We start from the raw sequence: 27,579 nt of genomic DNA, 5'->3' as shown, positions 1-27,579 counted from the left end.
TGTGTCTCCTCACTTCTCTCATGTGTCTGTCTCCCTCTGTCACTGTAAAGACTCTTCAGATTACATTGGGCCCACCTGAATTACCTGCATAATCTCCTCATTGTAAGAGCCTTACCTTAATCACATCTGCAAAGCCCCTTTTGCCACCTAAGGTGACATTCCCAGGTTCTGTGGATTAGGACGATGACATCTTTGTGGGCAGGAGGAGGCATTACTCTGCTTTCCACAGGGTTGAAAATAATATATTGCTTGAAATGGACATTGTAGGGAAATCACTGTTGGTAAAGTTTTTTTTCTTTTCGTTTTTTTGAGACAGAGTCTCACTCTTTTGCCCAGGCTGGAGTGCAGTGGCGTGATCTTGGCTCACTGCAACCTCTGCCTCCTGGGTTCAAGCGACTCTCCCACCTCAGCCTCCCAAGTAGCGGGGACCACAGGCGTGTGCCACCATGCCCAGCTAATTTCTGTAGTTTTAGTAGAGATGGGGTTTCACCATGTTGGCCAGGCTGGTCTTGTACTCCTGTCCTCAGGTGATCCACCCGCCTTGGCCTCCCCAGAGTGTTTATTTTTGACAGAGTCTCGCTCTGTCGCCCAGGCTGTAATGCAGTGGCGCGATCTCGGCTCACTGCAGCCTCCACCTCTCCGGTTTAAGTGATTCTCCTGCCTCAGCCTCCTGAGTAACTGGGACTACAGGCGCCCATCACCACACCCGGTTAATTTTTGTATCTTTAGTAGAGACGGGGTTTCACCGTTTTGGCCAGGCTGGTCTTGAACTCCTGACCTTGTGATCCGCCTGCCTCGGACCCCCAAAGTTCTGGGATTACAGGCGTGAGCCACTGTACCTGGCCCATAAAGGTTTTTATACCTCATTGCCATGTTCTGAGGTTATTCTGTGGGGCTGACATAGGCGATGGAGTGAGTGAGAACTTGCCGGTTCCGCACGTGCCCTGGGTTGGGATGGAGTCATTAACGTAGGTTGTATGTCCATTTCATGCTTTGAGTTCTTGGTAGAACGACACAGGAAAAATATGTGGTGGTTTTATTAATAGCTGGTGACCCCAGTGGAAGCTGAGATTCACCTCTGACTTTCTGAATTGCAAGAGAAGATAAACTACAGATAGGGAAAAGGCTTTGTCTCATAATGAGAGCCTCGAACAAATTGAGATCACAGGTCACTCAACGCAATTGATGCTTTTATCGCTTCCTGGCAGAAAAGGAGCTGGACTTCAAAATCACAACATCTGGGCCCTGGTCAGCTGAGCCAGGCATGAAAGTTCTCACACTGTGGGAGCCTGTTGGTCAGTCCAGTGGCACCATCAGCTCTGGGGGCAGCAGTTGCTCTCAGAGGCTTGCTAATGGGCAGTGCTCACATTCTTCCATAAGATGGGAAGGGTAGGCGTCCTGATTAGGAGTCTCTGGTCCCTTTCTGAGTGTCAGTGTGACCTAGTGATGTATTCAGAGAAGCTGCTGAGAGTGGAGGTGGATTTATTTAGTGATGATTGTCACCACTAGAATCAGTACCTTGTTTAGCTCCCACCCTGTTTATCAGAATTCACTTGTATGTATGGTTCTTTTGACAGATTGAAGCCATCAGTCCAGAGCATGAGGGACCAGACTGAAAAAGAAACCCTTACTGTCCCCTGGACACTTACTGACTTATATATAGCTAAGTTGTTTGCAAAGCTTGAGCACAAATAAAATTAATGCAATTATGTCTTCAGAAGGAAACGCGGGGTGGTATTAAACTTTTCAGGGAGGCCATCTTGTCTCTAACAGAACACTGACCTTTCCTTTGTTTCTCTTTTGGTTTTTAGCAACTCTGCGTTATTATTGCTGAACAGGTCTGAGAACACTCAAAGAGCTCTTTGTCAGTCAATTTTACTAATGATACCAGATACCAGGGTTCGGTGTTCACCCTGTAGCCATGCTGTGTTTGAGGCTGGAGTCTGAAGTTTTTACTCTGTCTTTTGGGTCATTGTCTACAAGGAGCCTGGGGTTGGATGGATGGGTGGGTGGATCTGGGAGGTGAAGAGACTTCACAGCACCTGACACAGCACAGTAGCCCCTGGACAGGGATGCCTGGGCTCTCTGGAGGCTGAGCAGAGATGGTTGGAATTGACATTAGCAGGGCGTTTCTGGAGTGGCAGGGTCCTCTCCCTGATTAAAGCATCATCTGTCACCCCTGCAGGTGTGCACACCTGAACAAGTTAGCAGGCAGGAAACATATTATTTGTATGAGTTTTAATGTAGTTGTCTGGGGGAAGTGTAAAGAACATGTTAAAAATATACCCCTGCAGGTGTGCACACCTGAACAAGTTAGCAGGCAGGAAACATATTATTTGTATGAGTTTTAATGTAGTTGTCTGGGGGAAGTGTAAAGAACATGTTAAAAATATACCCCTGCAGGTGTGCACACCTGAACAAGTTAGCAGGCAGGAAACATATTATTTGTATGAGTTTTAATGTAGTTGTCTGGGGGAAGTGTAAAGAACATGTTAAAAATATGAAGGATCTTTTTTTCTTAAAATTCAACTTTCTTTTGTGTGTAATTTTTTTGACATATAACAAGCTGCACATAATTAATGTATACAACTTGATGAGTTTGCACCCATGAAACCACCTCCACAATTCATGCCATAAACCTCTAAGAGCTTCCTCCTGCTCTCTAATTATTATTATTATTCTGTGTGATAAGATCTACCCCTTAGATTTTTAAGTACACAGATTTTTAAGAGCAGTGTTAACTGCAGGCCCTCTGTGGCACAGCAGCTCTCTAGCACTTACTGATGTGCATAACTGGAACTTTGTACTTTTTGACAAATACCTCATTTTCCGTCCTTCCAACCCCATGCATTGCCATTCCACTGTCTATTGAAGGATTTTCTTGTCTGTCTCTACTTACAGTGCCCCACAGAGTCCTTATTAAACTGCACATTGATTAGAATGTCTTTGGCCCTCATTGATAGGAAACCCAGTTCGTGTAGTGCACACTTGGAGGTGGTTCATTATCTGGCATGGTTAGGCGTCCTCCTGTTGGAGTCCCCGGGCCTGGGTTGGTCAGAGGCTCTGCACACCCTCGCGTTCGCTCCACCTTCCATTCTTCCGCTCTCCCAGTTCGGTCCTGCCCTGTGGTCGCGTGTAGGTTGCAGCAGCTTCTCACAAAATGCAAACAGTCAGCATCCAGCATGTCCTTCTTATGTCTGTGCTTTGTTCTGTCAGGGCCAGGCTGCGTTTCTTGAGCCCTTCCTTTTCACATTCCCACAGTGTTCTAGTATTTCCTACTGCGACACTCATTTTGGGTGGGATGTCGTTAGATGGGTCCTGAAGAGTCATTATTTTCAGATTGAAAGTCAAGCCAGCGATGGAGATGTTAACAGACATAGGAGCCCTCTTGCTGTCATATGGGGTTTTTAAAATCCTTTTTCTCTTGAAACATCTTATGTTTGAGTATTTTTTTTTTTTTTTTTTTTTGAGACGGAGTTTCGCTCTTGTTACCCAGGCTGGAGTGCAATGGCGTGATCTCGGCTCACCGCAACCTCCGCCTCCTGGGTTCAGGCAATTCTCCTGCCTCAGCCTCCCGAGTAGCTGGGATTACAGGCACGCGCCACCATGCCCAGCTAATTTTTTTTATTTTTAGTAGAGACGGGGTTTCACCATGTTGACCAGGATGGTCTCGATCTCTTGATCTTGTGATCCACCTGCCTCGGCCTCCCAAAGTGCTGGGATTACAGGCTTGAGCCACCGCGCCCATGTTTGAGTACTTTTTTAAACTTTCCAACTTTATTTTATTTCTCCAGATGATGGTGGCAGTGTGATAACCAGCACTTAGCGGGTGCTTGCTGTGTGGCAGGCATTGTTTTGAGCACATGGTGTTTCATCTGTGCAGCCCTCTCACCCCTGCCCCGGGCCCCGTGCTGCCCTCCTGTCCATTTTGTAATAGACTGGGGCTTTCCCAAGATTTTCACTAGTTGGACCTAGGATTCAAACCTCAGCAGATTGACTTGCCAACCTAAAATAATGAAAGGGGTCAGAATCTGATTTAAAGAGCATTTATTGAAGTGGAAAGTGTGAGGTAGACCACCTGGAAACACCAACTCTAAAGAAATGGAGTCAGTTTTCTGAAGTAGGAAGTGAAGGCTTCGTTTATGTGGGCCAAGACAGTGGAGTTTTTAGCAGGACTGCAACATTGTTCATACGAGGTTGGTGTGTATGTTATAGCAATTTGATTGTCTATAGGTGGTGTTTCTTTTTGGAAAGAGGACATTTAACGTTTTCTTAACAGAGGTTGTAATAGTCCTGGGTCTTCTGTCATCTGGTCTAAGTGAAGCAGGGCAATTAAGGGGGAGTTAATCTGCAACAAGGGTCATCAATTCAAAGGGCAGGAGGCTTTTGACCCTGACATCATTTAATTCTCTTTAGTCAATGTACAGAACAAGAAAAAGAAGAAAGCAAGTTAATCTATAATCTGAGAAACATAAATTGTAAACATGTGTGACTCAGATCAGAGTCACATTTCTCTCAAAGCTTTACGTATTTTGCGGGAGGAAGCGGTTCAAACAATTTTTAGCTTTATTTGTTTTCACAGACTTCAGAGCATGTTCTTAAGAGCCTCAGTGTATAAAGTTTATAAAATCACAGCGTTTTCCTCTTTGAGGTTCCATCATGGCCTGGCCCAGAGGGAGTTCCTGTTGATGGTTCACGTTATGCATTTTGGTTATTAAGAGACTGAGAAACTCAGTCATGCTATCCTAAGTGATGTGTCTTTATTATAAATGGGATGTGGAAATTTAGAAGATGAGAATTTTGGCTTATGGAATCCAGAAGCAGATGAACACGTTTGTGTCCTGGAGGGTGGCTCAGGAAGGAACAGGCAAGGCTCACTGTGGCCTTGAGACCTGGTGGAGTGAGTCAGGGTCATCGTCCTGCTGGGCTGAGCCCCTGCCTCTCCCACCTCCCCCCGCCTTGCTAGGGAGCCTGCACTTGCCCAGTCCTTTGTGTCAGGCTGGGTTCAGAAGGTCTCAGAGGAGGCCCAGCAGGTGGCTGGGAGAGAGCAGAAGCTGCCCTCAGGGGCACTAGGTGAGTACAGCAGCTTTCTGCTTTGTATGTTAGGCACTGGGGGCCCCTCACAGGTGAGCACCAGGGAGGCTCCCAGCACACACCCCTGTTCGCATTACCATATAGAGGTTATTAGGGAGGGGAAATCTACAGGGAAACATCTGAGAGCACATGGAAAAGAAAACAAGTGAGTTTTGCTGACGGCTGTTGGGGTTATTCATTAGTTTCTATTTATTTGCTCTGTGCTGTGTTTATCAGCAGGGCTCACTGAAGGGAGTCCAGCACAAGCAGTCTGTATGCTGCTGCAGTCCCGGAAAGGCTTTGGTAAGCGGGAACTATGTGAGCAACATTTAGTTTACTCTTTCAAAATTCTCATAAAGAATTATATTCCCAGCAGAGCCCCCTGCTGTGTCAATGGTAATTGATGAATACCATCATATTGAATAATTATGAGGTGTAGGCTAGGAAAATGAAGAGGAGCCTATGCCTGGGGAGCTTTTATACTTAGGAAAAGGAGAAGGGCTGTTAGAACAATACCCTAGACCCAAATGACATGACCACTAAGAGCTGGATCTTACCTGGCACCTGAAGTGTGCTGGACAGTGTCCTAGTGGTTACTGCACTGTGTCCCTCCCGGTAGCCCTGGAAGCTCCTTGTTAGTGCACTGGACAGTGTCCTAGTGGTTACTGCGCTGTGTCCCTCCTGGTAGCCCTGAAGCTCCTTGTTAGTGTGCCGGACAGTGTCCTAGTGGTTACCCTGCTGTGTCCCTCCCGGTAGCCCTGGAAGCTCCTTGTTGCCGCTCATTTTACAGATGATGCACAAACTGAGGTTGGGGAGTTAAGGGATTTAACAGAGGTCACCTGCACAGTGAAAAGAGGCGGCAGGAGCTGTTCTTTCCAGCTTTCACATTTTAGGAAACAGTGGTGCTGAAAGTGAGCGATTGTCATCCCGTCTGCTTCCCTGGGGCCAGCGTTTGAGCTGGGGGTAGTCAGGAGTCCGGGGGGCAGGCTGTCCATGCAGAGCACCCTCCCTCTCCTGTCCCTTCCCCCTGCAGGCTTCGACCCGCCTCCTGTGCTTTGCTTCCTTCTCTCCTCTTCCCTCCACTACTTCTCCAAGTTCTGCAGGCAGATTGGAAATTTATTTTAAGACTGGTTACTTTTTAAAAGTATATTTCTCTGTGTCAACTTAAGTTTCTGATGGATTTTTCTTTTGGCCTAGAGGCATGATTCAGTGTAGTGGTTTAATCTGTAAACAGCACCTTTCTCACCTGATTTTGTCTTTTGTGAGATGCGGCAGAAAGCAGTCACCTCAGTGGCTTTCCTCCTCCATTCCCAGGCCCTCATCTGAGTCTCAGATGCTGACGTCTCCAGGGCTTGGATGAGATCTTCCTCCTCTCCTCGTTCTGCAAGAAATCCTGGGGAATCTCATCTACATCTAAATCTTCAATGACAGTTGTTTACATGAATGTCTCCAAAATCTATATTTCTGGCCCAAGAATCCCTGTGGAGCTGCAGCTCCTATTGACCCAGTTGCCTAATGGAGACCTCCTCGAGGGTGGCCTGGAGGCCTCAGACAGTGTATCTGAAGCAGAGCTCACCCTTCCCCCAGCTCCCCATTGGTTCTATCTCAGTTGGTGGCACCGCCACCCACCCAGGACAGTGCTTCAGAAACCCCACCATCCCTGTGTCCTCTGCAACCCAAGTTCTGTGATTTTTATTCCTTAAAGTTTCTAGAATGTGCCTCTCCCAGGCCCCGTTTTCTCTATACCTGACTCAGTCCAGGCCGTTTTCCTTGTGTACAGCCCTTGGGATGTTTCTCCTCCATTCTCTCCATGCGAGCTTTTCAAACCTTTGATCTGTGACTTGAAATCCACTAATGGTGCCCTATTGGCCTATGGGAAAAATTCCAACCACCCTGAAGTTAGTTCCCAGTGCTCTTCTGTGCCCTGTGAGATCCTAGATGGTACAAGATGGAGCTGGCCGCCGTGGAAACTCCACAGCCCTTTCCCTCAACCAAGTGCTGTATTAGGTAAGGAGGCAGCAGGCATCACCCACGTGTAACCTTGTTTCATCTGAGGATTGACCAGCCGCTTTAGAAGTTTTAGAGCCTGTCTCTCAATAAGAGATAAAACTCTTATTGGCATACCTCTGTGTCTCTATTCTTTACCAGTAATCCCAATTTTGGATAAGCTTTTGCATTTTGGCAACCATGAAGGATGGGAAGGAAAGAGGTCTAGTATCCTAAGTCTTGAGCAGGGCAGGTTGCCGCTACAGTGGCCAAGGTGGATCCACTGGGACATGCCTGCCTCAGCCTGGTCCTTGTAAATGATGTCCCCTGAGGGGTGCAGTGTAAGCCTGTGTGGCTGAACAGGAGAGACTTGGGGGCAGCCCTGCGGTGCGGCTGCGGAGTCTGAAAGGATAGGATGCCTGGTTGCCAGGCCTAGGAAGGGGGTGAGTGTGAGTTTGTGTGTATGAGAGAGTGTGTGTGTGTGTGTGTGTGTAGAGTGGAGGGGAAGGGGCACAGAGATAATCAGGGGAACCAGGGCTTGAGGGTGGAGCTCTTTATCTGGGATGTGACTGAAGGAATCTGCCATGTGTGGTAGGGGTGGGTGGGGTTGCAGTGATTGAGGCCAGGGAGTGGGGGCTTCCGGAAGAGTTGAGCGAAGTGTTTACTTTTGACCCCCCCAATTTATATCATTGCTTTTATTAAGGAAAATATTTAAACCAAAGTCAGAACTGTTAGGCTTAGATCTATCATCTAAATATTATTTATTTTATGGTAAATGAGCTAGAATTTATAGCCTAGTGACCTTTGGGTCTGTATCACAGGAAGGCAGCCTGTGGCTCCCAGGCGAGTCTTTTACTTCCTCACTCTGGGAAGCAGGCCCCTTAAAAAGATTTTTACTGGTGACTCCTTCCAAGCGCTGCAAAAGTAGAAGTGAAAATGTATCCCCAGTAAAATCCTGTTAGGTTTTGGGACTGTTAGGGGCTACATAAAAACTGTCCCCCACAAACTCCTTTTCGAAAAACCAAATTCATGAATCTAAAGGTTAAAAACAGCCTGACTAACAGACGGACTGCAGCTTCCTTCTAACAATAACTCCTGCCAGGACAGCACATAGATTGGGAATGAGATTATGAGATATAATTAACTCGTCTGCCTATACCGTTACTCCTTGAATGTTTCCAAGTTTATTTTAGGAAGATTGACAGTTGTAATTATATTGTCAAGGATTTTCATTTTTGCTGTAGCAACACAAACCCAGACAAAAAGCCCCCACCTGACTTTAATTGGACTGATGCAGGGGACAGATTTCGGTCGCATGTCTTTTCCTAAAGTGCCCTAGCATTTGTCAGAGTTTGCAGCTAGCAGTGTGTATGATTTTTTCTTTGGGTTCAAGAGTTTAGTCTAGGAAATCTGTCATGTTGCCATAGTGCTCTGTCACCTTTCTGGGTTGAGCACGGCTGAGTGACTCAGCCCATGGGAGGTCTCCTGGGAGAACAGACTCCATGTGCTGCCTCCTCGGTGGCCTCTGCACAAACCCTGTGTGCCTGTAACCTGGCGACCAGACTCCTGCCTTTGGAGGGGCCGGGGCTCCAGGACCTGAGTGCCCCCCCAGTGTTGGGAGCGGTGTCATGTGGTAGGAAAAGGATAACTTTGGAGCCACACAGGCCTGGTTCCAGCACTTTCTTTTGAGGCATCAGTCACTTAGCGGTTCCCTAGACTTCAGTTGCCACCCTGTGAAAACCATGCTTGTGTTGTAGGCATGTGTAAGTATGGAGATCCTGTGTGAATGTGTAGGTCCGAAAAGTAATGATGTCCAATAAAGGGTAGCTGGCATCCTTAATGTGTGTCATCTGCTTTCTGATAGAGGCAGCCATTTGATTTAAGACAGAAATGGGAAAGTATTTCCCATCCCATTCCTGGAGACTGTGAAGAGAGCAGTGTTTTTGAGCTTCTTGGGAGGAGAGGCATTTTATACAGAAGTTTTAAAACCAACTAAACTACCTTCTTGCTGTCATTGCTGTTTCTAAATCCAAAAGGTGCTTATATTTGTCTGTCTTTCCCAGTTCTTCAGTGGACTGCCCATGCAGTGCATGTTAATAACTAGCAGCAGCACAGACCTCGCCCCTTGTGGGCCACCGCTTCCTTTTTCATGGTGTCACTGGTCCCTGACCTGGCTAACCAGGCTCCCAGGGCTTTCCCTCTACCTCCACACCTTCAGACCTCGCCCCTTGTGGGCCACCGCTTCCTTTTTCATGGTGTCACTGGTCCCTGACCTGGCTAACCAGGCTCCCAGGGCTTTCCCTCTACCTCCACACCTTGTTAACACCTGTTTATTTATTTATTTATTTTTTGGAGACATAGTCTCACTCTTGTTTCGCAGGCTAGAGTGCAGTGGCACCATCTCGGCTTGCTGCAACCTCTGCCTCCTGGGTTCAAGCAATTGTCATGCCTTAGCCCCAAAATTAGCTGTGACTACAGGTGCCCACCACCACACCTGGCTAATTTTTGTATTTTTAGTAGAGATGGGGTTTCACCATGTTGGTCGGGATGGTCTCGAACTTCTGACCTCAAGTGTTCCACCTGCCTGGGCCTCCCAAAGGGCTGGGATTACAGGCGTTAGCCATGGCGCCCGGCCTTCAACATGTATTTTGTATTAGATAATCTCCTCCTTTTCTGCTTTCCCTCCTACTGCGTATAAGATGCAAGAGAGGCCCTCTTCCTCCACCTCCGCCATGTTGAACCCTTCCCCACTTGGGGTTTCTTTCCCTTTTTCCTAAGGGAAGGGGGAAAAATAAGGTGACCTATTCCATTGCTGGAAATGGAATAACTAGACTAGAGCTTATTGACAGATTTCCTGAGGGAAGGAAGCACCAAGTGTTTGTGCATTTAATTCTTTGCTTCTGACGGGAGAATTGACTTTCGAGGCAAGCTTTGGGGAGCACTCAGAACCCGATTTTGAAGGGAAAGCATTTTGTGCTGTTCCAGCCCTGCGGGACTTATTTGCCAGCACAGATGTACAATGTGCGTGTGGGGTCCTGGTGCTCCATATCCTAACATTCCAGGGCATCACGTTGATGTCAGTGAAAACTTCCATTGATGCTAGGAGTGGTGAAACTGCAGCAAGCATGGCAAATAGGTTTATTTCACATGTAGCCTTACTTGTCTCATTGGCAGCGACAGCCCGGCGTGCCTTCCTGGAGAGAAGTCTGGAAGAATGCCATGGCCACTGAGGGAAGTTTTGCCGGGGGATGGTGGGGCTCCTGGCTTGTTGTTTTCTCTGCATAACAGGGAGAAATAATTTGCCAACCTAACCGGAGCACTCGGTGTCTTCATGCTCTCACGTGCCGCTTTGCCTGTCACCATACCCTTCCCTCCTCTCGGGCTGTCCTCACTGCCTGTCTCTCAGTTCATATCTTAGATACAGCCTTCTTCGGGAAGTCTGCCCTGATCTCTTCAAGCCAATGTAGTCTCTGAATCTAAAATTTTGTTGCTTTATTTATTATGAAAATAAGCCTAATGCATTCTAGTTGTGGAATAATTGGAAAGTAGAAAAATGTGCAGACACGAAAACAGGTCGTTCGCAATTCACCCCTCCAAGACAGCAGCCATTAACGTTTGGGGTTCATCGTGTTTTCCTTCCAGCCATTTTCTGCACAGTTTTCATACACTGGTCGTTAACATGTACGCAGTTGTGCATCCCTCTGTCGTGAGTACTTCCATTTCGTTAAAAATTACCCATGAGCCCGAAAGTGACTCTATAATACTTCACGTTAGGGCTAACGACGGACTCGCCAGTGCTCCAGACATTGAGTATTTAGCTTGTTCCCATTTTTTTTTTTTTTTTTTTAGTTTTGGACATAGGAGTTTAATTACCTGCTAGATTTTCAGATGAAAATATGTGGTAAATGGATGGAAACAAGGTGCATAAACTTAGGAGAGAGGCAGAAATTTTTAAACTTTAGACATTCACCAGATTGGACAATTTTTGACATTTAAAATAAAACTTTTTGCCACAAAAAAAACAAATGTATTAAAACTAGTTTCCAGAACTGCCCAAACAACTTTTTAAACATGATTTAAATGTCAATTTTTCTTTGGCAAATCTATCCAAAATACTAATTTTCCTTTTAGAACTTAGTTTAGAATTTATATATTAGAGTGCCATTAATTGATGTGCATCAGAATACCTTCCTCTAAGTCCTAATGGTTTCTATCTTCCTTTTAAAATGCATAAGTATCTTTTAATTAAGTTGTCATTATCAAAGATATTCTGGAGCAAATATCAAGAATTAAACATCTATAAATTCTTCTTCACTTCTGTTATAGTGTAGCAGTTTATCATCTAACCCATAGTAGTCTATCAATTGAGTAAGGCTTAGTTTCTTGTTCTCTTCAGACACAGCTGACTGCAACTCATAAAGCAACAGTTGGCTACAGCTTCTCCACTTCTTTATTAACAACTGTAACTGAGACAGATCATTCTTTGATCTATACATTTTGACTAGTTTTAGCCTCCGAAGAAGGTCTTCTTTCTCCTGAACCTGCTTCACCAGTTTGGCTTTTTCATCACTTAATCTTTGTTTAGGAAGATTCTCATTCACAAACTCATTTTGGAGAGCACTGCATGACCCAGAATTAAGCGACTTAGATTCACAGACACTGTGATTCTTCAAAGTATTTTCTTCAAATTCACTGTCTATGTATTTAAAACTTTCTTGAAATTCCAAACAGTTTTCCTCTGTGGAAGATGCTGGTTTCTCTGAAAAGGTCTGATCATTTTCTTCATTCTCTACTTTAAGACGTTTCACCACATTGTAACAGGAATTAAATGAAGATCTTGATTTCCTTAATCTTTCTCTAAGTGTTGCACTCATAGGTTGTTTTCGTGAACTACTTGTATAGGGAGATGATGGAATTGCAGAGACCTGAGGAGTGTTAGATAAAACCGCAGCTGAGTCTGATGGACTTTCCATCTTGAAAATTAAATCTTGGTTTTTCTTCGACTCCACAGCAGACTCCCGAGGAAAGGCCACGTCTCAGGTAGCCCCATTCCCTCTGTTCCCATTTTTGTATATTGTACGAATCCTGAAATGAACATCTTTGTACATTTTGGACTTTTTTAAAGGATCAATTTCCAGAAATGGAATGACTGGACCAGAGCTTACTGACAGATTTAAAGACATCTGATATATCTTTCCAGACTGTAAACTTTCAGAAAGCTTTTTCAAACCAAATCCTTATTTCCTCCAGCAGTATACAAGATTATGGGGTTAAATATTCTATCACTGCTCCTTAGGGCGAAAGTAAGTGTTCCCTGTGTTGCGGGGTTTGGCTCTTCGCCCTTACTTATGTGCACTTACCTGCGTTTGTATGCGATTTGCTTTGGCAGATTTTCTCTCCAGAGAGCAGCACCTGCCTGGTGGCTGCTGTTGGGCTGGTGTTGCACCTTCGGCTCTTATGGCTGCTTTGTTGCTATGCCAGGAAGTGGATTCTGCCAGAAGTCCTTGGACAGATAACAGTGAAGAAAATGCTGTGCCCTCTCCCAGGTGCTGGCATTTCCAGGGCCCTCCCTTATTCTGGGAGTAGCACCTGTGCACGGCTGTGCAGTTCCCTTGGCCCGGCCCCCGGCGGCACTCAGGCCACCATGCTGAGGAGAGGCCTGGCTCACGATGTGGATGACCAGGGACAGTTGGTTTTCCTGGACAAAGCAGGCGGTCTCTGCAGTGACAGTGATGGGGATGGGGGTGGGAACAAGCAAGATTTGAGGGCACTGCTCATAGAGGAGGGGAGCAATGGCATTTTAATATGTGGGACTTTTGTAAAGGGGGATCTCTTGCAGAATGTGTGCATACTTTCTTGTCTGGAAAGAAGGAGGTGTTCTTTGTCTAGGTGGGTGTGTGCCTAGAATGTACCGTTTGGGGAAAGGAAGTAGACGAGCTTCTGCTCATTGCACGTGCTTCCTCCATTAGTTTCTGTTCCCAGGGTAACTGCCCAGGGCCCAAGGTGCACGGCTGATCGCACTGCAGAGGGTCCGATGGTGTGTCCCGCTCCTGCCGGCCACCTGCAGCAGATGGCTGGACGTGGAGCAGAGCCTTTTTATGAATGGAGAAAGGGAAAAGGTCTCTAGCAGATTGAGCCCTGGTTCAGTCCCAGTCACAGAAGTACCATTTCAGGCTCACTTGGTTCTTCAGTTTTTGTCCAGACTGACCACGGGTTTGGGGCTCTTAGGATAAATTAAGCCATGGGCCTTGTGCATCTGCCGTCAGTCTGCCTGGTCCATGGGAGTCTATATGCCTGATCTTGGGGGCCACTTGCCCTGAGGGAAGGGCAGATGATTGGGAAGCTTAGACCCCTTGTTTATCTTTTTGCCCCGTGACTGTGTACAGGGCTGTTGTATTTAGGAGCTTGGATGCTTTCAGTGTTTGGGAATGGTTTATGATGAACGGTCGTATCTCCCTTGTCAAACCTTTAGGTAATTTAGGTAATTTGGAGTACCTGGTCTCTAACTGCCTGGACTGCCCGTTTTCTCTTGGCAAACCTCTTAGAAATGGCGTTTTCACTGCTGGGCAGGCCCCTACCTGTTTTGCCCCTGTGTCTTAATCTCCCAACTTCCATGCCTCATAGGTGGGTCTGCCCTCAGGCCCTGTGCCTCCAGATGGCCTGTGCACTGTGGTCACTGGGGCTGTTCCTACATACAAACGATGATAAAATGACATCTCCCCCAGGGTTGGAAAATGCTGGGATCTCATGTTCCTGAAATGCCTATTATAGAGCCCAGTTGTTTTCCAGTTTTCTTTCATCTTTCTTCTTATAATCTCCAGAGCAAGAATGCCGGTGATTATGGACTGTATTTCCCAGACTTCTACATGCCATCTTGGGCCAAGAGGATTTGATAAACCCAAGCACAAGGCTGATTAAAGTAAAGATGGTTAGAGTCCGTTAGAAAGTGTGGATGAAAGAGAGCTTTGTACTCCCAGCATCAGGCCTGTTCACTCACACCCGTGCATCTTGCTGGATGACCTGCACAGAGCAGACAGCGTGTTTGGGAGTGTGGGACTCATCTGAGTGCTAAGTAGTAGGTTTGCCTCTAATTGAACGAATGCAGGTCCCTGTGAGTGAGGACAGATACACGTCCCAGCTGTAATGTGAGAAAACAAGCAGGGAAGCAAGCCAGGGTTCCCCCGAGGCATCCCCAAGTCCTGAGGGGTGGAGGATAGAACCTCTGAGGACCCAGCTGCGGTCAGGAGCTGTTCTTCTCCAGTTAGTCACTGCAGTGTACTGGGGGAGGGGAAGACACAGGCAGCATAAACCTGGCAGATCTTCCTGGAGCCTCCATTTCACTTGAAATGTTTAGGGCAGGGATAAAGGCAACCTTTTAATTGATAAATAGTTGAAAATGTTATGTATGAAATTTACTGCAAATATATGATGGAGTAGAATACATGTGTAAATGAAATAGAATGCAAAGGCGTGAACTTTTAAGGTAAAGCTTGGGATGTCAAAGAAAATTGGAGTCCCACTGAATGTCATTTAAGACCACATCTCCATTCACCTGGGTCCCATTCCCAGAATCATTCAGTCTTAGGTGGCTGTCAGGCGTATGTTGGTGGAAAATTTTAGGAAGCCCTTGGAGGGGAATGAAACAAACAGGTAACTGAAACTGCTAGTGTGCTTTTAAGAGAAGTTGGAAGAAGAGACGTTTTCTGTGTCGAGGTTGTAAATGTGCATGCCTGCAGGCTCAGGGCACTGGGCAGTGATGGGAAGTGTGGTAGGATGAAAAAGATCTCGCCGTGTGAAAGGTGTGGCGGGGGAAGAGGGGACCAGGGGCCACTTACGTCTAGCTGATTGTTAATGAGTCTTTGGATTTTTTTCAGGAAAAATTGAATATCTAGATTTTTATGTAAAGTTTCTTTATCTGAAAGCTATCCAACGAAGCACATCTCTTGGTAGCTAGTAGGAGACAGTCATTACCAGCTCAACTGGTCTGTTGGTCCAGTAAGGGATTGTGTGATGGGCACACTTAATTCCATGCCCCAGAGCTCTCTGTGAAGGTGTTTTCCTGTTGCTTCTCAAGTTTAGATGAGATTCTGTAACTCCCAAAAAGTTGACAAGTTTATTGGTATGCAGAGGCTCATGTTGAAAGATTCCTATATTTACATGTCAGAGAAGACCAGTGTTTCACTGTAAATTAGCCCAGATTTCACTCCCAGCCTCGGCATGTGTGTGGTGGCATCAACCTTAGAAAGCCTTGGAGTCCACCTTGCCTGCCGCTCCTCCTATTCGTGTTGCCCAGGGGGAAATGCAGCCTCAGTCCTGCTGGGGTCCTGTTACCTGTGGAACCCCTGGAGCCTCTTTGTCCCCTGTCCCCAGCCTCAGAGGCAGGACAGGGTTGGATTAGGATGTTAGCTGGCATTAGGTGAGAACACTGGAATCAGTACCCAGCCCACCACTCCCTCCTACAGCTCTGTCGGCTTTCCCAAGTCTTAACAGCTGGCCTGGAGCTGCTAAAATCCAGGTCAGAGGGATTACAAATTGCATGGCCTTCTGCCAGTCTGGGCAGTTGGCAGAATGTGGGTCGAGAGAACTGCGTTGCTGAGTCATCTCTGCTCCTCTGGCTGGCTCATCTGTGAAAGGAAGGCTGTCCTTCTCTATTGAGGGGCATTGGGGACGAGGCCTGCAGCTCCCATTTGTGGAGGTGCCTCCTGTTGGTTTTAGGATGCGGACCTGATCCCATGGAGTGGCTCCCAGGGTCTGCTTGGCCTGAGCTCTGGTCCTACTGGCCTCCACTCCATCACCCCTCCCTTTGCACTTCAAAGCGGGGGCCTTAATTCAGGGGCGGTGGTGGTACTGTTATCATTTGTTTCTTGGTGGGGGAGCACAATATATTTGTATATTTTTTAAAGCAGCTTTTAATTTTGGAATAATTTTAGATTTATAGAAAATTTGCAAAACACATTTGCAGAGCAATACAGAGTTGCTGTATAACCCACTTTCCACTAACTTAACAACTTACATTGCCATGCTGCATTTAAACGAACATTGGTGTATTGCTATTAATTAAAATGGCTTTATTTGGATCTCTCCAGTTTTTCCATTAATGCCCCTTTTTCTGATGCAGGATTCGGTCTAGCATGGTATATTGATTTAGGCTTATTTCAGTTTTGAAACTTATTACACCCTACCACCTCACGGTCCATAGAGCATATAATTCCGCCTTTTCCTTTTCTTAAGTGTTCTCTTTGTGCAGCCATTCTCAACGTAAACTTATCGAACTACTCGGAATTATATCTTCATTTACGGGCCAGATTCTGTCTACATCTTCCTTGACTGTCCTGTAACTCAGGAGATGGCCCTGCCTTTGCTCTGCTCACGACTGAGTCCTTGGCTTCCAGCACAGGTCAGAGCTGTGGAGTGCTTAGTGAATATCTGCGCTGATTGGACAGCTGGGCTCCATAAATCCTTCCTTTTTTCACTTTTTCTTTTCTTTTCTTTTTTTAAATTGACACAGGGTCTCATTCTGTCACAGAGACTGGAATGCAGTGGTGCAGTCACAGCTCACTGCAGCCGTGACCTCTCAGGCTCGGGTGATCCTCGCACCCCAGCCTGCTGAGTAGCTGGGATTACAGGCATGTGCCACCATACCCGGCTAATTTTTGTGTGTTTTGTACAGATAGGATCTTGCTGTGTTGCCCAGGCTGGTCTCAAAACCCTGGGGATCCGCCCACCTCAGCCTCCCAAAGTACTGGTGTGAGCCAGTGTGCTCTGCCAAATTATTCCTTTTTAAACACAAGAACTGCAGCTCTCCACAAATGGTAGATCTGTGAGCTTACGTGGGGCTTGCCAGACAGGGAGCCTTAGGCACAGAGCACGAGCAGGCGGTCTTCAGCTCGGCTTGTCCCCCGTGAGTTCCGGTGGCTGTGTAACCAGTGTGACCCACAAGCTGTGACTCCAGCTGCAGTCACATCTGTATTATTTTTCTAGTCACACTGGGGTGTGGTCATACCTGTGTTTATTGTAAGGTGAATTCAGCCATGCATGCTGGGCCAGAAAGAGGAGGGAGAGAGCAGGCTTCTTCCCTCCTGGCGGTGCCTCTCAGTGCCTCCGTCCTGCCACGGGTCAGGCATGTGCTGCTTTGTCTGGGGCTGGTGGCATCCTGACATCAAGACAGGCCTCCCCAGGGAGAGCAGCATGTTCTTGGACCTCACAGCAGTGTGGGCAGCAGTGACCCAGAGGGATGCCCCTCCTGATGAAAGAGTTTTCTTCTCCTAGCATGGTCTCACCTGTATCCCCTTGAAGAAATGATGATCACAGAAAACATGGACCAAAAGTGACTTTTCCTGTATTCAACAAGTTTATTTCATTTAAAAAAATTTTTAAATAAAGTAATATTTGCATATAAGTTGAAAGTTTAATAGTGTCAAAGCTTAACACAGCCTTCCGATGCCCCGCCATGTGGTCTGCTTCTCAGAACTACTTTCAACTCTTATTTAGCTTGTTCTTTTAATGTTTTGCCTCCAAATTTTAAAATAATACACATATCTTCTAGCTCTTGATTTAACAGTGCTAGGCATTATTTAATCTCTCTTCCTCTATCCTCTCAGTATATCCGTTTATATCAGTACGTATTACAAGAAAGTAAAATGTGTATAGAAGAATTGGTTAAATCCACACTCAGTGTTGTCATTATTATGTCTATGTCCGTTTTGCTGACGTTGAGCTATGTAGAACACTAAAATTGCGCTTTTATTGGACAACTTTTTTGATGTTCCTTGAGTTCAAAATGGCCTTGTGGTTTCATTACCTTACTTTATTTCAAACGTTTGATTGAGTTCCCAAGGTCTCCGCCAACTCTGCAGAAGCCTTCAGCAACACTTTTCAGAGTTAAATGTCAGATTACATTTGTCAGTTCCAGTTTCCCTTCTGGAGAGGTCCCCCTGAAACCCCCACTCTTCCAAGCCAGTCAGAGCTGTTTTCTTTTTGGGAAGACCCAAAAAGGAGTTTTCAGCACATTGCAGTATCAGAAGGACTGTTTGCTTCTTGAGAAAGACTGTCTCTTCTCACAACTTTTTTTATCCGATGGGCACTGTGATGTTATGACTGACGGTGTTCCCCGTTCTGCCTTGGCCCTCTGGAGCCTTGGAGTTGAGTGCGGGGCCATCTCCTTCCCCCACCAGCCCTACTGCCCCAAACTACTAAAACCGTGCCATCGTGTGCATTTATTTTGTTCCAATTTTATCATATTCATCCAATTTATCTTCTTGTGTTGCTTTTGGTCAGCTAAAATCTTTTAAGAATGCATTTTACAAATTAACACAGAAGAATACATGCTGAGCCTCACATTTACAGCCAGCTGATTTTTGACAAAGGGGCTAAGAACATCCATTGGGGAAAGGACATTGTCTCCTCAATAAATGGTGCTGGGAGGTGCTGGGAAAACTGTATATCCATATGCAGAAGAATGAAAGTAGACTTCTGTCACTCGCCATGTACAAAAATAAACTCAAAATCAAAGACTTAAATGTAAGACCTAACACTATGAAAGTATTATATTCAAAGAAAACTTTGGGGAAATGCTTCAGGACATTGTTTTGGGCTCTGATTTCTTGAGTAAGACCTCAAAAGCACAGGCAACCAAAGCAAAAATTGACGAATGTGATTACATCAAGCTAAAAAGTTTCTGCACAGCAAAGTAAACAACGAAGTGAAGAGACAATCCATAGAATGGGAGGAAGTGTTTGCAGGCTATTCATCTAACATGGGATTAATAACCAGAATATATAAGGAGCTCAAACAACTCAATAGCAAAAAACCAAATCATCTGACTTAAAAATGGGCAAATTATTTGAATAGACTTTTCTCAATAAAAAAAAAAAAAGACGTGTAAATGGCCAACAAGTATATGAAAAAGTACTCAACATCACTAATCATTAAAGAAATGCAAATCAAAACCGGGAGATACCACCTCATCTCAGTTGAAATGGCTATTATCAAAAAGACTGAAAATAAATGTTGCGGAGGATATGGATAAAGGGGACCCTCAAACACTGGTGGGGGAAATGTAAGTTAGTCCTATGGAGAGCAGTATGGAGGCTCTTCAGAGAAATTAAGAATATTAACTGCCTTAGATCCCAGCAGTCACATTGCCAGGTATTTTAAATGGGCAAAGGATTTGGATGCCCATTTCTCCAAGGAAGGACATAAGTATGTGGGAGAGATGTGCATATGAATACAAGATATTGTACTTCCATGTTGTTACAGCACTGCTCATAATAGCCAAGATACAGAGTCCACCTGAGTGCCCATCAGTGGACAAATGGGTAAGGAAAATGTGGTTTTATACACACGATGGAGTAGTATTCAGCCATCATAAAGAATGAAATCCTAATAGTTGCAGTAATGTGGATGAACATAGAGAACATTAAGTGAAATAAGCCAGGCACAGAAAAACAAATATTGCCTGTGTTCCTTTTTTGTTTGAGATGGAGTCTTCCTCCATCACCCAGGCTCGAGTGCAATCTTGGCTCACTGCAACCTCTGCCTCCTAGGTTTAAGTGATTCTCCTGCCTCAGCCTCCCAAGTAGCTGGGATTACAGGCATGCATCACCATGACCAGCTAATTTTGTATTTTTAGTAGAGATGAGGTTTCACCATGTTGTCCAGGCTGGTCTCGAACTCCTGACCTCAAGTGATCCACCCGCCTTGGCTTTCCAAAGTGCTGGGATTATAGGCATGAGCCACCGTGTGGGCCTGTTTATTCTTAATCATATGTGGGAGCTAAAATATTTGATATCATGTAGGTAATGAAAAGAAGAGTTGTTAGCAGAGGTTGACAAGGGTAGTGGGGAGAGAGGGATGGAGAAGGTTTAGTTGATGGGCATGAAAATACACTTAGAAGGAATAAGATGTGGTGTTCAGTAGCACATTAGAGCAACTATAGTTAACAATAATTAATTATATACTTCAAAATAGCTGGAAGAGAAGATTTGAAATGTTCCCAACACAAGAAGTGATAAATATTTGAGCTGGTAGATATTTCTATTACTCTGATTCGATTATTACACATTATATGCTTGTATCAAAATACCATGCATATCCCATAAGTATGTGGTGGTGTTAGGAATCCATACAAATTTGTAAAAAGAATACATGCTGGATTTTTCTTTTTTTTAGACAGCTTTATTGAGATGTTGTTCACATGCCATCATCTCACCCATCTATATTGTATGATTCCATTTTTGATACAGCCACAGAGTTTTCCGTCCATCACCACAATCTAATTTTGGAATATTTTGTTCCTCCTAGAAAAAACCTTGGATCATTATCAGTCAGTCCTGATTCTGCCCCACTCTACCGCCAGCCCTGAGCAACCATTAATCTTCTCTCTGTCTCTGTAAATTTACTTTCTGCACATGTCATATAAATGGAATCATATAACACGTGATCCCTTAGGATGGGCTTCTCTTGTGTTATAGCATGAACCAGTGCTTTATTTTCATTGCTGAATAACTGGCTACACCACATTTGTTGATCCGTTCATCAGTTGATGGGCATTTGGATTATCTCCACTTTTTGGCTATTGTGAATAATGCTGCTGTGAACATTTGTGTCCAGGTCTTTGTGGACATACGTTTTCATTTCTCTGGGATATATATCTACAAGTGGAATTGCTAGGTTATACGATGACTGTTTAGCCTTTTGAGGAACTACTAGAACTACTTTTCAAAGCTGCTGCGCCATTCTGTTCCCAACAGCAATGTATGAGGGTTCAAATTGTTCCACATTTTCACCAATATTTGTCTGTCTTTTTTCTTATAGTCATACTAGTAGGTGTGAAGTGGTATTTCACTGTGATTTTTACTTGTAATTCCCTAATGACTAATGTTGTTCTTTGCATTTGTTTATTTGCTATTTGCATATCTTCCTTGGAGAAATGTCTATCCAAATCCTTTGCCAATTTAAAAAATAACATGTTTACTAGGATAGAATTTAGATATCATATAGTTAATCCACTTAAAGTATACAGTTCAGCAGGTTTTTTTTTTTTTTTTTTTTTGAGACGGAGTTTCACTCTTGTTACCCAGGCTGGAGTGCAATGGTGCGATCTCGGCTCACCACAACCTCCGCCTCCTGGGTTCAAGCAATTCTCCTGTGTCAGCCTCCTGAGTACCTGGGATTACAGGCACGCGCCACCATGCCCAGCTAATTTTTTGTATTTTTAGTAGAGACGGGGTTTCACCATGTTGACCAGGATGGTCTCGATCTCATGACCTCGTGATCCACCCGCCTCAGCCTCCCAAAGTGCTGGAATTACAGGCGTGAGCCACCACGCCCAGCCCCAGTTCAGCAGTTTTTCATATATTTACAATTACAAGTATTGACATAACCAGGAATATTTTCATCACCTCACAGAGAAACCCTGTACCTACTGGCAGTCACTCCTTTGCCCATTTTTAACAGCTTATGTTTTTGATATTGAGTGTTAAGACTTAAGTTTCCTTATCAGCTAGATAATGGGCAAGTATTGTTTTCCTATTTCCGTGGGTTGTCTTTTTACTTTTTTTTCTTTTTCTTTTTTATTTTATTTTATTTTATTTTTTTGTTGTTGTTGTTTTGTGTTTTACTATTTTTTTTTTTTTTTTTTTTTTGAGGTGGGGTCTTGCTCTTATCGCCCAGGCTGGAGTGCAATGGCACGATCTTGGCTGACTGCAACCTCTGCCTCCCAAGTTCAGGCGATTCTCCTGCCTCAGCCTCCCAAGTAGCTGGGATTACAGGCACTCGCCACCATGCCTGACTAATTTTTGTATTTTTAGTAGAGACCGAGTTTCACCATGTTGGCCGGGCTGGTCTTGAACTCCTGACGTCATGATCTGCCTGCCTCGGCCTCCCAAAGCACTGAGATTACAGGTGTTAGCCACCGTGCCTGGCCGTCTTGATACTTTTTTATGGTATTGTTTGCAGCCCAAGAGTTTTAAGTTTCAATACATAAAGCCCATTTTATTTATTTTTTTTCCATTACTTTTGCTTTTGGTGTGTGTTTTTCCTTGTATTTTAAAATGGTATTTATTTCTGTAAGCCTCTTTGGACCCTTTTTGAGATCTAAGCCAGACATAAAAATAAACAATGCCGTAAGGGGTGGCATTGACTCTGTCTCAGTGTCATCGTGGCGGTGAATTCAGTAGTAAATTTCCTGCGTTGAGGCTGCAGTGGAGGTGGAGAGCTGACATTGCGGGGAAGCAGCCTGCAGGTGAGTGGCTCTGTGAGGGCTGCTCCCATGGTGCCTGGAGGAATCCCGAGTCGGTACACGTGTAATCTCTGCTCCACGTGTGCACTGGGCTGGGCAGCAGGTAGAACCTGGAGCAAGGTCAGCCCTTGAAGCTGCAGAGAACAGAAGCACAGCGATGTTGGTGACATTCAGGGGTCTAACCAGGCGGCCTCGCCGAGGGCCTGCAGGGTCTTCTCAGCAGACACTCTGGGCCAGTCAAACAAGGACGGAATGGGAGTTCATTTATTTTATGAGCTAAACAGACAAGTGTTAGCTAGCCAGGGAAGTCTGCCAACATATACCATCATTTCTGTGAGAAAATGAGCCCTAAATTCTAAACCATCCCTAAGTTGGGGATTATCTGTCTTAATTTATGAGTGTTCTTAGTAGCTGTTCCCTTATTTGGGAGTCTGTGTGTATGTGTGTGTACACTTTTATGTTGTGTGTATAACAAATATGCATGTATGTGTGTATATAACGTGTTTCTCCATTGAGCCCCGGTTCCCGTCCATATGGTTGGTTCAGCAGCCACTTACTGAGCCTGCCTGCGGCCATCTCTGTCCCAGGTTCCTGCAGGAAGGCAGCCTTTCCTCAGGACGCCACCTCCAGAGACTCAACTCCGTCCACATCAGGGGCTGCTGAGCTCACAGCGGGGCTGATGATCCAGTTGTGAATTATTCACATCCTTTGTTTCCTTCCCTTTCAGCCTCACATGTGACCCTTTCACAGCTCATTAGTTTTGTTTTAACGACAGTCAAGGAGAGAGGAATGGGGAGACACTGAATTCAGTTTGGTCGAATCTTTGAGATAAAGGGGTGAATACTAATTGGAATGACATTTCTTAAATCATCTGGGGATTTCATGTGTTGATCTTGTTCCTTATTCTCATAGATAATTTATTTGGTAGTTGTAAGTTTTTGAACACAGTGAATGCATGTATATGTTGTGGTTTTTTTATTAACAAAAAGGAATGAAACAAAATGTGGGGACCTTTCCCTCCCTAATACCTTCTCAACCCCAGACTCTCTGCAGAGAAAGAGGTTTACCTCTCTGATAAGTTTCTCGTGGAACTCTTCTTTTTTAAGTTTGTATACCCAAAAATTTAGTTAAAAATACATAGATGGGATTATATTGTACACGGTGTTCTGCATCTTGTTTCTCCTTTTTTTCTTAAGATATGTTGCTTGAAGGTCTTTCCTCGTCAGCAGCTCAAACTCACAGCATTCCCCTTGGAGTTGCAAAGTGTTTCTTTATAGGAATGGCCATGACTCATTTTAATCCGCCCTCTCTTGATGGACAGCTAAATAGTTTGAAGTTGTTTTTGCCATTACACACAATGCTCAGCGAAACTTTTGGGTAAATACCTGTTTTCTGTGCTTTTGCAAGTTTGTGTAGATGGGTTATGATGTTTGCCATTAAACCATGTATGTAAAGCACAGTTTATAGTGATCCTCAGCTGGGCTGTGGAATCCTGAGTTCTTTGGGCCATAATGTTGTTCTTTTTGTGTGGTTTGTGCAGCCTGGCAGGAAGAGCTTGTGTTTAGATTATGAGAGGATATTTGAGCATCAAGTTAGCAAAGAACGTAAACATTGTTCATTTCAGGTGGCAGCTGGCAGAAGGTCCCCAGCTCAGGGGTGAGCACTGCGTAGTGTTGTATGCTGGTGTTCTTTTGTGGGCAGGACACTTGGGTCAGACACCGGGGCCAAGAGGGTGGCTGAGATGGGGCTCTTGCTCCTCAGGAGGTTCTGAAGATCCAGCCCTGCAGGAAGAGGCAGGGCCCTTCGTGCAGGATCCTAGCTTGGCACAAAGTGTGGGGCAGGTGTGGGAAAGAGTCGGTTGTCATCAGGGAAAGAACACGGCCTTTGGAGATAGCCTCAGATGTGCCGTGGGTTGGTGTCTGCCTGCCCAGCCTCTGCACAGTGGGACAGTGCCCTTGACTGCATCCCAGGACAGCAGACACAGTACTGAGGATGCCTGCTGGCCGAGGGCAGCGTATTCCTTCCCATGGCCTCATTAGGACCAAAGTCATGGAAGGGAAGATTCCTTGTAAGCTGAAGTGCTGAGAGTTAAATTTAATCAGAGCTCCAAGGGGAAAGCTAACAACCCATCTTCTGGAAGTCCTGAAAATTTTCATCCAAGTGACACTGAGGCCGAGACTCCGATGGTGGAAACCAGATGGAAGCAAGTAGACCTAGGCCTCTCTAGAGGTGTGCGGATGGAAATGGCTGCGGTGGGGGGCTGGGAGGAGCGGCAGAGACAGGAAGAGCCGATCGCGTTGGGGCGGGGGTGGCCAGGCTGGCAGCACACTCTCTGGGGTCTTGACTTTTCCCCCAGTGAGGCAGCAGGGTTTCCAGGGGAGCCTGTCCCAGTGCCCTCTGAGCTCACTGAGCTTTGCCCTGACCCATCAGCCCCACTCTTTTGTCTGTTTGTGTAATGAAGCCCATTGAAGATAAAGTTGCATTCAGAAGAAAGGGACTTGTGACCCCAAGGGGAAGCAAAGAGAAACCCACAGTGAATGGGGAGTCCCTGGAGATTTTCCAGCAGGAGTTGGTGTGCTGTGTGCCCTCCTTTCTGATTGTCTTTGACAGAGCCCTGTGTAGCTCTCTGAGCTTTGTCAAATCTGCTGAGAAGTTTAGGGGCCGGTTTGGTGTCAGCAGCACCCCAGTGCTAGAGGCCATGTGGCCTGGCTTGGATGTGGGAGTGGTCCTGGGGCAGGTGCTGCAGACTCCTCCACTCTCCGTCTGTGTCTTCCTGTTCTCCTTCTCCACCATCAGCAGTCTCACCCCCTGGCTCCTGATACCAGCAAGGCTGGCCTCCTTGGAGGCGAGTCAGGAGTGTCCTGGGGAGAGACAGGGCTTGATGACCACATGGATGGAGTGGGAAGACAGGAGGCACTGGGAATAGCATGTGGCTGGGTTGAGCTAATGGGCGGTGGTACTTTCCGCGAAGTCTAGAGCACTGGTTGGGAGCAGCACTCAGCTCTAGAGATGTCTGCTATGAGGTTCCTGTGGGCACCTGGCAGAGATCCCAGGTGGCAGCTGGCAGAGGGTCCCCAGCTCAAAGGTGGGCACTGCATGGTGTTGTATGCTGGTGTTCTTTTGTGAGCAGGACACCTACATGAAGGCTATGGCTGAAGAAATGGATGGGGAGGAGTGACTGTTGACAGCTCCCTGGGCCCAGCCAGAATTGGGTCAGAATTGGGCAAATTGCAGACCGAGCTTAAAAACAGAAACCCAACTGGGGGCGAGTACTGAGTCCAGGGCTCTAAATGACTAACGCAGAAATAATGTTGTTGAGTTTACCTCCAGTCAGAGTGAAACTTGGGGCAGCCCACCCTCCCTGGCAACTGCCCTCCAGGGGAAATGAGAATTGGCCCAAGCCACAGGTGACCATGACCGGACCTTGCACTGGCTGAGAGCAGAGGGTTTAGGAAATTATATGAGAAATGAAGCAAGAGATGGTTCTCTTTTGACAGCCAAGTCCTGCAATGGAATTTAGACATTTGAATGAAGCCTTAGGAATGTCTATTAAGTGTTTGTAGAAATTTCTGTCATCTGTTTGCACTTGCTTTTTTACTGCCGTTCTTTTCGCTCTCCAGCTCCTTAAAAAAAACCTACATGAAATAATTTCCTTCACGGATTTAACAAGCAGCACACAGTGACAGCTATTAGGAATGATAGCTGACAGGGCTGGGAGACGGCTATACAGTTTGCTGGTAACCTTGCACGGACGAGTTGTTTTGGGTGGAAAAGCTGTTGCTTATTTACAGCAGTGAGGCAGGGTGTTGCCTGTGGACCTGAGTTGTGCCATCCTCCTTCCTGTGGGTGCTTTTGCTCACCTACCTCCCTACCCACTCACCACACACTGGGTGCGAGAAAAGGTAAGAAGGAAGACTGGGAGGACCAGAGGACATGAACGTGAGTCCTGGGCAGCATCACTGAAGCTCAACGCCGTCACTGTGTTAACGACTGAGGAGGGAAGGCCAGGTGGGGATTCAGGATTGACCCGAGTGCTGTTCTACACCCAGCCTCCCTGCCTCGTCTCCCTGATGGGGACTTTCCTTTGGTGGGTAGTGAGAGGGGTTCTTTGAGTTAGCAGAGTCCATCCCATCTACAGAAGCTGAGGCTCAGGGAGGGGAGTTTCCAGGCAGTGAGACCCCAGGTCTGGAAGGTTCTCTGAGGTGGTATCCCACATAGCCACTTCCTCTTTCATGATTAAAAACACGACAGACAGCACAGTCAACCACGGTCATCTCTGAGGCTGACTCAGAGGAGGCAGGTGTTTTTTTTTGTTTTCTCGGTACAGGGAAATCTAAATGAGAGAAGCAATATTTATAAGTGATGGCTCTGGAAGCTGCTTGTGGGTGGACTGCGGTTCCTTTCCTGAGTGGGGAAGGAAGGGGCATCCCTGCTGCTGCCCTTGGGCTGCCCTTTAAGAGCCCCACACTACCCACTGCGTGTACCCACAGACAACGTGGAGTGACCGGCCTCCATCCTCACTGGTCTGGCCTGGAGGCAGCTGGCTGAACCAGCTTTTAGGAGGCACGCGTGTGAGTTCGTGATAAACAGAAATGATTAAGTTGATTGGGTTCAGGAGAGAGAGAGAACTGGCACCAAAATCACCTTCCTGGCACGTATGTTAGTCCTTCTGGTTTAACTTAGGCCCGCACACCACCTGAGAGTCCCTGAGAATCTTCCAATACACAGATCCTGGTTTGGGGCAACATGTGGAACTGACTCTCTCCTTGAATTTGCTGTGACAGCTTAGTCCCTTAACATTTATAATAAATCAGTTCATGACAAGAAATAGAAAGACTCCTAAGCACAAGAAATAGCTTTTTGACTGTAGGTTAGATACTACCAGGTTTAATGAAAGTGCATATTGCCAGAGTTGAGGGGGTGTGAAATTTGGTAGTAGTGCAAAGGAATGAGAGCAGTACCCGTGGCAGTGCTTCCCAGTACCTTCCGGGGAAGAAACTGCTGACAGGGTGTGCCTAAGTCATGAAAACATCCACGGAAAGGGGAGGAGGCTCCCTCACATTGCTTTGAGCTATATTTTTCCACACCAGGGTATCATTTCCAAGCTGGCGGTTGTAACTAGTGCAGTTCCTAAACTTCTGTTTTTTTATCTGATTCACTTTGGATCACAGGTTCCGTATTCCCACTCTCCATAGAGACACGAAAGTAGGCTGTAAAGAATGTTAACTGCATCTTTAGGTTGAGCTTTATTTGACCACGATCCTCAGGAATAAACCCAC

At 45.9% G+C, this 27,579-nt stretch overlaps 2 protein-coding genes across 5 annotated transcripts in view; one reads left to right on the top strand and one right to left on the bottom strand.

Annotated features, from left to right (window-relative positions):
* Window positions 1-27,579, top strand: part of VOPP1 (VOPP1 WW domain binding protein) — a 100,153-nt gene that overhangs the window by 11,394 nt on the left and 61,180 nt on the right. The window lies entirely within an intron of this gene.
* Window positions 11,115-12,076, bottom strand: LOC105707831 (swi5-dependent recombination DNA repair protein 1 homolog). The gene has a single exon (XM_012438883.3). It carries the CDS (start codon window positions 12,030-12,032, stop codon window positions 11,349-11,351), a length of 684 nt encoding a protein of 227 aa, XP_012294306.1. The 5' UTR covers window positions 12,033-12,076; the 3' UTR covers window positions 11,115-11,348.

The sequence above is a fragment of the Aotus nancymaae genome, unplaced genomic scaffold, assembly GCF_030222135.1.
Source record: "Aotus nancymaae isolate 86718 unplaced genomic scaffold, 86718_ANA_hifiasm-v0.15.2.pri h1tg000065l, whole genome shotgun sequence".
In the NCBI taxonomy this organism is placed as follows: Eukaryota; Metazoa; Chordata; class Mammalia; order Primates; family Aotidae; genus Aotus; species Aotus nancymaae.
Note: the sequence above shows the minus strand (reverse complement) of the source record. Positions and strands in the feature narration are given on the sequence as shown.